Source organism: Chelon labrosus (assembly GCF_963514085.1).
Source record: "Chelon labrosus genome assembly, chromosome: 23".
NCBI classification, from domain to species: domain Eukaryota; kingdom Metazoa; phylum Chordata; class Actinopteri; order Mugiliformes; family Mugilidae; genus Chelon; species Chelon labrosus.
Genome location: NC_140356.1, coordinates 18150288 through 18162027, shown reverse-complemented (window position 1 = coordinate 18162027; position 11740 = coordinate 18150288). Strand labels below are relative to the sequence as shown.

The following is an 11740-nucleotide window of genomic DNA, read 5'->3' as shown; positions in this document are numbered from 1 at the left end:
GACTGAGACAAAAGCCTCTTCGACCTCCAGCGGCCCGGGCCGTTTGATTTGTTCCTCCATCTCTACTGTTTATTCCTCCTCTTCCTGTTTGCGCTCAACTGACCGTAAGGGCCGTTCCTGCGAGCGCCGGGTTAAAAAAAAAAAAATAATAATAATAATATTTTTTATAAAATTGGCGGGGCGTCACCGATTGTGGTCGTGGTGGGTAGGCGCGTTTGGCGGGCGTGTGAGAACACACAAAAGTGTCAAACATCACAGAAACACCAGGCAGAAAAAGACGTCTCTCGACCGCAGCGCTAACATGTCAACAGAGATTAAACTAGTTTATTATTTTCAAAGAGGAAAAAAAAAAAAATTTTACGAAACAAAAAAAAAGCAGTCATATTTTACACTAGTGATTATTATTAAATTTTTACAACCATTCAGTCTGCATAACATAAAGAAATAATTCTACATCTTTGTTTCTTTCGTATTTTTGGTACTCTGATTTATACATACAAATAACAAATACAGGAACTTTTTTTTTCACAATGCATATAATCTGTGGGCAGGAAGAAAGTCTTTCAGGTGTGTGCATGTGTGTGTGTGTGTGCAAGTGTGTGTGTGTGTGTACGTGCGCGCTTCAACACAAACCAATTGCCCGAGACCTATAGCACATCCAAAAAAAAAAAAAAAGAAAAGAAACAGAAAAAAAAAAATAAAGAGAGAGACGCCTGCAGCCGGAGCCGCCGACCGACTCTCTGCGAACTTAATGCAACACAATTCATGCAGGCGAAAACCGAAGCCTGCCCTTCCTCAAAAGTCTTTCTCCCCTCTCGTCTTCTCACCTCCTCCTCCCTTTTTTTTTTTATTTTTTTTTTTTACCCCCCCCTCCCCTCTCACTGCACTTTCCTCTTGGAGAGAGGCGCCCTGTCTTCGCTCCTCCGGCGGCGGCGGCAAGTCTCTCCACCTGCTGCGACTCGTACCCTTCTTGTCGTTAGCTGCCCAGGAGGCATGTTTCCTTTTTTTTTTTAATCTTACTTAATTAAAAAGTCTTCATTAAATGTGCTGTATTTCATACAATTTGTACAAATATATTCAACGTCCGACTCTCCTCGTCTTCGGCGGAAGAAGAAGGAGGAGGAGAAGAAGAAGAAGAAGTGGAAGGGGCGCTGAAGGGGGGTGGTTGGGTGGGTGGGGGCGGTCCTGTTTCACAGGTGCAAGGTGACGAGAGGCGGGCGTGGAGGTGAAGGGAGAGGGCGTCGTAGAAGTTCTTAGAATGTCTGGTTTTTGTGATGTTGTGTGTGGAAAAGAAATGGCTTTTTGTACACGAATGGAGCTTCCTTATCGCGAGGATCAGCTGGGAGGACAGCCTCAATGTGGCGGCGGCGGCGGCGGTGGTGGTGGCGGCGGCGGCGGCTTTGGAGGGAAATGTTCTTTCTCTCCCCGTCGCTGGAGGAAAAAAATGAAATCTTCCCCCTGGAGGTCAGTGCGCCACAGTCAAGAGTCTGCAAAGCATTCACGTCGCAGAGGTACACTTTTATATAAAAAAATAAAATAAGATACAACTGAGGAGGAAGGAAAATAAAAAAAAAAAAAAAGGAGCCTTGAGCCTGTCGCCGTGGTGACGCAGGGGGATCGGACCGAGAAGCAGTTTGTTCGACTTTGAGGAGATGGAAGCAGGTGAGCAGAGGTACCGAAGGGTGGTGGTGGTGGTGGTGGTGGTGGTGGTGGTGTTGAGGCCGAGGGGTTGAGGAGTGGTGCACCACGGGCGCCTCTAGCCCATGGCCGTGACCATACTGGAAGGGTGGTGCGGGGCGAAGGGGAGGCTTGAGGAAGGGTGCATGGGTGTCGGGGTGGTCAGCATGTGGCCGGAGTGCGAGAAGGGAGGGAAGGATGACATGTGGCGGGACAGAGCGGCCGGGCTGAACGAGCTGCTCTTGTCCATCAGGCTCTTGGAGAAGTCGTCCATGCTGTCTTGGGACTTTTTGCTCTTCTTGGACTTGCTGGACATCTTCCTGTTCCTGGTCTGGATGCCTTCCTTCTTCATGGTCAGAGGTCGGTTGATCTGCTCTCGAAAGGAGACAGAAAAAGATGGCACATTAGTATTTAGTCACGGTAAACATCTTAACATTTGAGAACAGAAAAACAGAGACATGTAGCGGATGGATGTGGACGTGTAACGGAGGCCTGCTACAAGACAAATCTGACTGTCCCATCTCAAAACAGAACGGTGTTTATACTGTATATAGTCTTTGTGTGTGTTGGGCCGGAATTAAATGTTGATTCCTTTAAGCTGGACGGTATCTGAGGCTGAGGCAGCGCCAGAAAGAAAGGGAGAAAAAGGGAAGACGGAGGGGGAGGAGGAGGTGGTGGAGGTGGAGGAGGGAGCGTGTGCTGAACAGAGACGGAGAAGGGTCTGGCAGCTAATGTGCAGCCAGTCGGCCACAGAGACACATGGCCATGACGACCGCCGGCGTCGGCCAAGTCCTTCTCTCCACCCTCCTCCTCCTCCTCAACCGTGCCGCCGTCTCTCGGCCAAAATGGCCCCAGCTGCCGTATTCCAGCGTAGCTTTAGCCGAGAATGAGAGCTGGATGATGGAATTCCGGCTGTGGGCAGGATTATGAGGGGAGGTGGATGAGGCCGACTGGCTTCCTGATCTTTCTCACCGCTTCTTCCTCGGGAAATGGGAACGGGGATTTCTCCCTAGCTCTGTCTCGAGTTGTCCGAGGCATTTTTTCAAACAGCCTCGATGATTAGCGGAGGGCCAGAGATCTCCACACTGGGTGACTTTCTCTGCCTTGCTTCCAGCTCTGAGGCGCTACGCCCACCTAACGCCAATCAGTTTCCTCTGCCCTTTGATGCTGAGATGTCTCACAGAGGAAACCTTGGGCCTCCGGCCTGCGCTCGGCCTCCGCCGCCGCCGCCGCCCCAGCACATCAAACAAAAGCTGAGCCAAAGTGTTGGAGTCAGTGACCACCACAGAATACACAGCTCTCACCTCCTCCCCTCCCAATACCAGCAGCTAACCACCTGAAACCTCAGCCCCCGTACAGAGGCGTCAAAGCCGAACACACTGCACTCGAATGAAAAGTATAAAGATGAGAAGCAGGGCACGGAGAGAAAAACCCCGATTACTCAAAAGAGGCCGGCTCTGTTTTGGGTGCCAACACACAACCTCGTGTTTGTGGCAAGTTTTCTGTTTTCACAAGCTCCTTATCTGAGCTTACGGGACAACACGCCGCCACCGTCAGGTGTTTTGGGACGCACGTGGAAGGCCAGCGGGGACTCGGGTAAACTCTCCGTGAAGAATGCGGAATTTTGTTTCAAAGGGTAGCGAGCCACCCCCCCCCAAAACAGAAGTCCGGATTTACCAAAACAAACTAATTTCACAATTACACCAAGGTCGGGGTCAGTTCAAATGCTAATACGTAACCGGGAAATATTATTCTTCTCTCCTTTTAACCTTGGTCGGAGTCTGTTTCTGCGCCGCTTTCACTATCTGCCAAAAGTAACATGGGAAAATGATTTAACAGGGAGCGCTTGCGTGACAAGCAGGGCAGCAGAGCAGGACACTCTTCCCCTTCCACACAGGGATATGGGATATAGGGAGCCTTTATCAGCTGTCTGAGAGAGAGCGGGAGAGGGGGGGGAGGAGGGGGGGATGCAGGGGGGAATTACCTGCATGTGGCCTCAGAGCAGTTAGTCTGCTTATTATTATTATTAGTTTCAGCCACAATGGCTGTTTGATTAAAAGTGACAGCTTTGTGCACAGGAGAGGAGAGAGAGGGAGAGATAAACGAGTCCCAGGGGTTTTCAGATTGAGGATGTGAAATGATGTGGTGAGGCGCTAACCAACCCAAAACGAATCAGACGGATTGGTGGTCAGAGGGGGGACTCTGAGTCCCTGGCGCGCATGGAACCAAAAGGGTAGAAATACTAGGCGGAAAGAGGAAGGAAGGAAAAAAAAAAAAAAAACAGCCCTGAAATTAATCGAATTTTAATTAAGCCCCCACCCCTCTCTCTCTCTCTCTCTCTCTCTCCTCTCTCTCTCTTTAATATTCAAAAGCAAAGCGGCTGCGGGCTTAGTTCACTTAGGTCTTATACATTTTAGATTCGCACTTACTGCCAATAAATCATATTAATTCTACAGTATTTGTTATCGCCGTGCCCCGGAAATTCTCTGCAGGGACAAGTCAGATAAAATATTCAGAGGAAGGAGAGCGGGGCGTGATGAAGAGAAGGAATGAAGATGGAATAAATATTCAGCAGCGGCAGCGGCAGCAGCCTTGACGTGTCGGACAGACAGACGTCCTGTGAAGGTTTATTACTTACATTGTGCAGTTTATAGTAGAGGCCGCAGGCGTTGCACACCGGGTCCCCGTTGGCGTTTCTCCGCCACAGCGTCGTCGTTGTCGTTTGACAGTTCGCACACGACGTCCCCGCCCGCCTGGCCGCGGACTAGACAAGGACACAGAAAAGGCCGGGAGAGAACGTCACATGACCGCGTAATGACCCAATCAGCATGAAGGCTCATTCTGACAGGGTTCGAGCCAGCATCCAGGGCTGCCGTTTGTGGTGGATTTTTTTTTTTTTTTTTTTTTTTTAACCGCTCGATTAAAAAGCGTCGATTAAAAAAAAAAAGAGTTTTGTTGGAGCGGCGCGGCGCACTCACCGTGGTGCCTTTTATCCCCCACGATTTTAATGTGCGTAAATCTGGCAGCCCTGTATTCATGGCATCTTTCATAGAAGCCTGCACTAAATGCACTAAAGACAAATGCATGGTCTTTATTCTCACTCCTGCACTGCGTAAAGCTATATGTATATGTGTGTATATATAGAGAAAAAAAGTGCTTTATTTCCACTGCATATACATTCTCTGTGCATTTAGTGCAATCTGAAAATAGTTTTAAAAAAAAGGGGACAGAAACAGCAAAAACAGAGCTGCTTTCACTCGAGGCTAAAAATAGCGCCACAGAGCGCATACCTCCAACAGAATAAATATTTACAGAAGACATAAAAGCAGTGCCTTGAAACGGGAGAGCTATTAAATCTGATTAAATTTCCCCCCTTTAAGTCAGTGTTTGTGCCACGGAGCCGATGTTAAAATGTCAGCCCTCGCGACGTGAAACAATTGAACAGAAACCCCGAGTGTGCTCATCTAGATTTCACAAAGATTAAACCTAAAAATCAAAAATAAAAGGCTCTTATATTCTTTGTAGACTAGATGCTATTTTCTTTCATTTTTCTTTTTTTTTATATATATAAATACAGACACAAAATATGAATAGACAGTCAAATGAACCACATGGAAATAATTGCACGCCAGTTAAAAGCATAAACAAAAAAAAAAGAAAAGAGAACGATATGATATTTTTGGCTGCGCTGCAGGCTACCAGCAGAGTAAAAGCCTCACTTCATCCTGACACAGTGAAAGTCATGTCTTCCAGTGGATTTCAGCAGCCTGCCTGCCTGCCTGCCTGCCTGCCTTAGCCTCACAGCTCAGTTTGCTGCAGCAGCGGCCTGACATTGATGTTATAATCTCTAAAAACAATCAATAGGCAGGTGACCGCAGAGGACGCGCCAACGTAAAGGACTACATTATCTCGGGGAGGGATTTCCAATTATACACATGTGGTGGCCTAATAACCCCTGCTGCTGTGTGCTGTGAATAACCAATCAGAGGTGTGGGGAGAAGGAGGAGGAGGAAGGGAGGGAGGGAAGGGGGGGTAAATATTTGTAATTTTATTCCATTTTATCGCAGCATCTTGATTTGCCAAAATTACGCAAATCATTTTTTTTTTCTTTGTGTCACAGATAAATATGAGGAAGGTATTAACAGACACATTTGGAGTCATAATCCTCTATCTTGATCCTGATTCTGGCCTCCAACTATTTTTTTTTTCCTCCCTGATCTCAGCCCTCCATAAATAAAAAAACCCACGGGGTCAAATGCGGTGCTGTAATTACCCAAACCTGAGCGTCCCGGAGCCTTTGCGCACAGATCACACTGCTAAACAATCTCAAGTCGTGACTCTGTGCTGGCCTGGGCTCGGGCTCGGGCTCCGCAGCCTTTATGTTTTGACTGGGGAAGAGGGCTGTGTTGTTAAAAGCGACTTATCTGCGCTGCTCAGATATCCGGCAGCCCTTTCCTGAGCAGTCGGGTTTTCGCATTAGACAGGCAGGGGTAGGAGCAAGGGAAGAAGTCCAGAGCAGGACTGGACGGCCATGTTTGCCTCGAAAGATTATTATTATTATGTGTTCTTTTTTTTTCAAAGAGAAGGGAACTCCTCTAAAGAGCGGCAGCTCTGATGAGAGGGGGCTTTCCCTGAAAGAACTGCAATCTTAAAAAAGCTCGAATGTAACCTAAATATTTAAATTTAAAAAAAGAAATTGAGCTCATTGAGTTTATGAATGCAGGGCGCTGCAACAAGCTCTTTAACGGGGCCTACAGCTTCAAATCTGCGCATCAATGACAATTTTTATCAAATCAAAAATAGCATGTCATTGCATTTAATGAAAAAAAAAACTGTGCAGTTTTTTTCTATGGTAGTATCTGAAAACAGAGACCTGCACTTGTCGAGTCAATTTCCTGCAGCTAATAGGCCTACTTCTTCCTGGATAGGGGAAAAACAGAGAGAGAGACGGAAATGTCATCAATAGAGAAAATGTGGTGGAGACGTACCAGCCGCCGCTTGGGTTTGATGAGAGGGCGATTCTGCCCGTTCATCTTGTGATAGAGTCCGCAGGCGTTACACAGATAGTGACCCGTACCGTCCCGCCTCCACAGCGGAGTCGACGTGGCCCCGCAGTTCACACACTCTCTACCTTCTGCAAGAGCGCGCACACACACACAGGCGCGCACACACACACGCACACACACGACAACACGGAGCCAGGTCAGTTGGTCCTTCACAATTAAAAAAAAAAAACTGGATGCATGTTATAAATGCTGGGAATAAAAAGGTTAGTGGAATAGAAAAATTCTTTTTGTAATTTTATATGATAGTAATAATAATAATAGGAGCAGCAGCGGTTGTTCATTTATTTATCAGACACCACACACACATTTAACACATGTGGTTAGTGTTACTGGTGAACACATTATTTGTGTGAACATCCATTAGGCTGAAAACATTTTAATAAACCACAGAATATTTCAAATGCGTGACACCAGACTGCGTAAAATGCTCCATCCACAGGTCGCCTTTTCTCCCATCAGCCTATTTCTCATAATATTAATAATAATAATAATAATGATAATGATAATTCTGTATTATTATTATTTTTTAGTATTTATTATTTTCATATATTAGGATTCACCCTTTGTTTTGAAATTGAGGGGGGTGTCTGGTTTGACTGGCACTTCTCTAGTGACACCGACAGGTGAGACGCGCAGTAACAGTTTGATAACAGCACATGGGGGGGCCCTGAAACTGAAACACGGGAGCTGCAGTCACACTCGGATTATTTGAAAGCAGAGACTTCGCGCAGAGCTTTTCTGTGCAACGACGACGAGAGTCTTTTGCATTCTCATGCAGCCACACTTCCCCTTTTTCTGTCGAGCTGCAGAAAAAAAAAACACACACACAGCCCGGCTTCTTAGCACAAAGAGAAAGAGGCTCGCCAGTCTAGGCCGCGCCGAGTTTAGATGTGACAGACATACAAAACACCTGAACGAGTGTGAGCGTGTGTGTGAGAGTGTGTGAGAGAGAGAGTGTGTGCGTGCGTGTGTGTTTCTTCCTTTTATTTCTTTTTTTGGCAAGGGAAGATTGTGTCGAAATCAAACAGGAACTGCGTCGGATCCAATGCATGCTTAGAAGCAACAGCAGCAGCAGCAGCAGAAGCAGGGCCTCTGCAATGCAGGTTTTTCTGCTGCACAGGGCGCGTGTGAGCTCTGGAGAAAAACGCTTCCACTGTAAGTTTACACGAAGAAAGGCTGCTGCTGATAACCCCATTAAAAAAAAAATCTGAATACCACTCCGCTCGCGAAATATCTCTAAATGCACATTATCTCACATGATCCTCGAATTAAAATGCGCATTAATGACCCAGTGCACGACGCTGAATAATCCCGATGATATGCATCAACTAATCCACTGTTTTCTATACTCCCATCAAAGACGCTGATATTAATCTTATTACACAAAACTGCCTTTCAAACGCATCTGAAGACCTTTAAAATAATTAGTCTCCGCAACATTTTTTGGAGATAAATTCCCCCCCCCCCCCCCCCCCCCCCCCCCTTTACTCCCTCCCTCCCTCGGCGGTTCGTGCTCTCCGCCGCGGCGACGGTTCGGCCGCTTTTTTTTTTTTTTTCTCCCCCCCTCCTGTGAATGAACGAGCAGCATCCGGTGCTCTACCGCTGGGTAAACAATGCAACTGTGGCGCGCACTGGTCTGAGAGTAATGGGATTATCTTAAACATATAAACGGGGCGACACAGCCCGGAGAGCTGGCCTCCGCTCTGTCTCTCACACCCCTCTCTTTCTCTCCCCCTCTGTCTCTCTTTGCTAGTGCAGAGCAAGACGGAAAAATGACCGAAAATAATCTGGGTTTCAATTCGGAACTCGTTTGTGTCATAATGATTTTTTTTAAAATTGCGTTGGAGAAATAATTCTAGTTGTAAATATTAATAAATATGTCCCCTCCCCATTTTTTTATGTAGTTACCAAAAAAATAATTTACAATAAATTTATTTCAAATATCGTAGCTTTAAGTCTATTATTATTATTATTATTATTATTATTATTATTATGGGATCAGGTGATGAAAGAGAAAGCTCTGAGACATTTCGATGCGCCTGTTTAGAATACAAGTTGACCTGTGTGGCCCCAAAATGGTTCTACTGAGGGATCAGTGTCCTGATTATGGGATTTTATTCTTTCTTTCTCTATTTCTTTTTCTTTTCTTTTTTTTTTTAAGTGTATAAGATTAAACATGGCTGATCATTAAGGCTGCAAATCTGGGGAATAACGTTAGATCAAAATGGAATGTAATAAAGCGCACGCCTACCTGAACATGACCTTGTTTTAGGTCTTGTTTTGGGACCATAACTAGAAGATGACCCACCTATCAGGCTACTTGGTGGGAAGAGGCCTGGGCCGTATTCAGGGACATAGGATGGGTATGTGGCGATGGGGTGGTGGGCAGAGGCTGACCCTGCTCCGATTGATGCCACGCTCCGGCTGTGGGCTGACTCCAGTTTCATACTCTCGGCCAGGGTCACCTGGTACTTTATGCACTCTTTATCCTCCTGCCGCCCGGAGCTGCTGGAGCCCGGGGTGGATATGCCCGGGTCCGGGGATACGTCTTTCGGAGGGGTCGGGGGAAACGTGAAGAGGTGCGGACTGGAGTGACCGGTGGACAGGGAGGAGGAGGAGGCCGGGGGGTAGACGGACAGGCTGGCCGGGGAGCCGTGGTGCAGGGGGTTCTTGGGGAAGGGGCTCAGGTTCCAGGGAGAAGTGCTGTGGTGCGGGGCGATTCCTTTGCTCCCCTCCAGCCAGGGCAGAGAGCCGTGCAGTAATGAGGGACGGCACACCTGGCTACCTGAGGCAGCACAGAAAAAAAAAAAATACAAGATCACAACCTGGCTTCAAGTCTGCAGCAGTAACACATGCACATGAATCCCTCTGCTACAGAGAAGGCCTAATGCACAGACACACTTTTTATTTTATTTTCCACATTAGATAAAACCGTAACCTGATCACACTTTCTACTGAGATTCTGCTGCCGCGTAGAAACCATTTGATCCACTGTCATGTCGAGAAACTAGAGAGCTTCATGTGGCCACGCACGTGCATATTTCTAACCTTTACAAGCCTTGATGCAACAACTGAACGCTTAAAAATCAGAAGCCTTTAAAGAATTGTTTGACTGTTCAGGAAGTTAAAACCTACAATATAGGAAACTCCACAAATGACTGTGAGCTAAAGAACAGCGTTAGAGTAGAGAGAAACGCGGTGCGGGCGAGCAGACCTGAAAACACCGCCACCAAAATATCCCAGGTGTACGTGTGGCTCCTGTGCCAACACATCTATTTGTTTAAATCCGTAACTAAACACTCGACTGATCCAGAAAGCAAATTACGCACGGGCTTTTGAAAAACTTCACTGACATATGAGTCAGCTCGTGTTTGAGGAGTTTAGACGGGAATTGGCTGTGAAATTAAGCGGCAGGCAGAAACCAAAGACAAACTGGAGCTAAAGTATACATATTTACGGCGGCGGTTTGACGACACTTAAGCTCTCGGGTTGTTCTGAGGCAAAGTCAACTCAGGCCAAAACCGAAACCTGGTCTGGATCACAGTAAGATAATACAAATAATTCCAAACACAGCGACAGTAATGGGAGCCCCTTTTTCGCAATTACGCGCGAGCATCTAAAGATGATAATGTGCACATTATTAAATAAAAGGCCTAAACGGGCCTTTTTTTTACTTACTGTGTGGAGGAGGAGGGTACCTCTGGACGGCTCGGACAGAGTTTCCATAGTATGGAGAGACGTGGTTGCCCTGTCCATCGATATTAAAGAGTACATCCACATCTTCAGCGAGGGGATACTGCGAAGGGTCCATGTACGAGTGACCGAGGCCCGGGTGATGTGAGCCGGGATGCTGCTCGTTCAACACCGCGGGATGATGGCTCATCCATCGTGGCTGATCCGCGCTTACTTCCATCGCTCGCTCTTTTAATTCGTCTTCTTTTAGCAAATGTTCATGTACGCCGAAGCAAACCGGTACAAGTCAAAAGATAAGAAATAATCAGTCCCAAATCCGTGTTTTTTTCTCTGTTGTTAAATCCACAGGTTCCGCGCTTGCTTCCGATCACCTGGAGACAGAAAGAACAATTTAATGTCTCATTTTCTCACATTTCTTTCTCTCGCATGCAGCGCGTCTAAAACACACACAGCAGGGCTCACGCTTTACTGGATTTTAAATTTCCTTTTTTCTGTTTTTTTTTTCAAAATAAAGATATTTTAAACATACCCCACATTACAAATGCAACAAAGGTGCTGTCATATAAATACGTCCAAAATGGAATCCAGTCCCCACGCAGAGTTCCTGAACTTCTTCCTCTCAGTGAGAGAGAAAAAAAATGTCAGCGTTTGAGCCCGGCTCAACAGGTCTGTGCGGGGCTTGTTTGCAGCGGGTGGCTTCACTGCACACTGACCAGCACCAGCAAGTTAAACTCACTGATCAAATCTGTGTTTGTGCGCAGTTGTAGCCCTCTCCATTAACTCCGCTCCCCTCTCTCTCTCTCTCTCGCTCTCTGTGCCTCTCGGTCTGTGTTGCTCTTGCTCTACCTCTCCCCTTGCCTTGCTCTCTCCCTCTCTAGTCCTTTTTTTTTTTTTTTTTTTTTTTTTTTTTTACAGTGAAGGCATTCTTTCAGGATGGCGCCAGGCAGCTCAATGCTCGCAGACAGCTGTGGCGCGACGCAACTTAAGGAGGGTCTGTCAGTGTCATCAGTTAGGGGAGGGGCCTGCTCTAATTGAATATAACCCGAGCCGGGAGAGATGCAAAAGTGCTGCAAGATTTTTTTTTTTTTCCCTTTTCTTCAATGACCTTGTCAAAAAACTTTATCATTAAAATGTGCATATTTCCGTTCGGCAGGCCCCAATGAACCCCAGCAGCTTATATCTATCTATATATAAATATATATATATACATGCACGGAAACAAAGCAAAGATGTTGCAGGTAGTTATTTTAGATCTTAGACGTGCACAGAAAAAAAAAAAAAATAATAAAAAAAATATTTTAAAA

General features: G+C 46.4%; 1 protein-coding gene across 6 annotated transcripts; it reads right to left on the bottom strand.

Moving 5' to 3' along the window:
- Positions 1–279: 279 nt before the first annotated feature.
- Positions 280–11334, bottom strand: gata3 (GATA binding protein 3). Of its 6 annotated transcripts, XM_084573703.1 has the most exons (7): positions 10966–11334; positions 10422–10807; positions 8995–9528; positions 6755–6811; positions 6551–6597; positions 4316–4441; positions 280–2050 (listed from the first exon to the last, which is right to left on the bottom strand). In XM_084573703.1, the coding sequence occupies exons 2-7, from the start codon at positions 10654–10656 to the stop codon at positions 1757–1759; spliced, it is 1293 nt and encodes a 430-aa protein (XP_084429829.1). In that variant the 5' UTR covers positions 10657–10807; positions 10966–11334; the 3' UTR covers positions 280–1756. The 6 variants fall into 6 exon arrangements, with proteins under 6 accessions (XP_084429829.1, XP_084429827.1, XP_084429831.1 ...); XM_084573701.1 differs by lacking the exon at positions 6551–6597 and having other exon boundaries at positions 6666–6811; XM_084573705.1 differs by lacking the exon at positions 6755–6811.
- Between the last annotated feature and the right edge of the window lie 406 nt (positions 11335–11740).

Coding starts and splice junctions, on each gene's coding strand:
- gata3 (XM_084573701.1), bottom strand. CDS start 10,656: ATGGAAGTAAGCGCGGATCAGCCACGATGGATGAGCCATCATCCCGCG. Junction 6,812..8,994: donor TAAAACAAGGTCATGTTCAG/GTAGGCGTGCGC, acceptor GCGCTCTTGCAG/AAGGTAGAGAGTGTGTGAAC. Junction 4,442..6,665: donor TCAAACCCAAGCGGCGGCTG/GTACGTCTCCAC, acceptor GTCCTTGTCTAG/TCCGCGGCCAGGCGGGCGGG.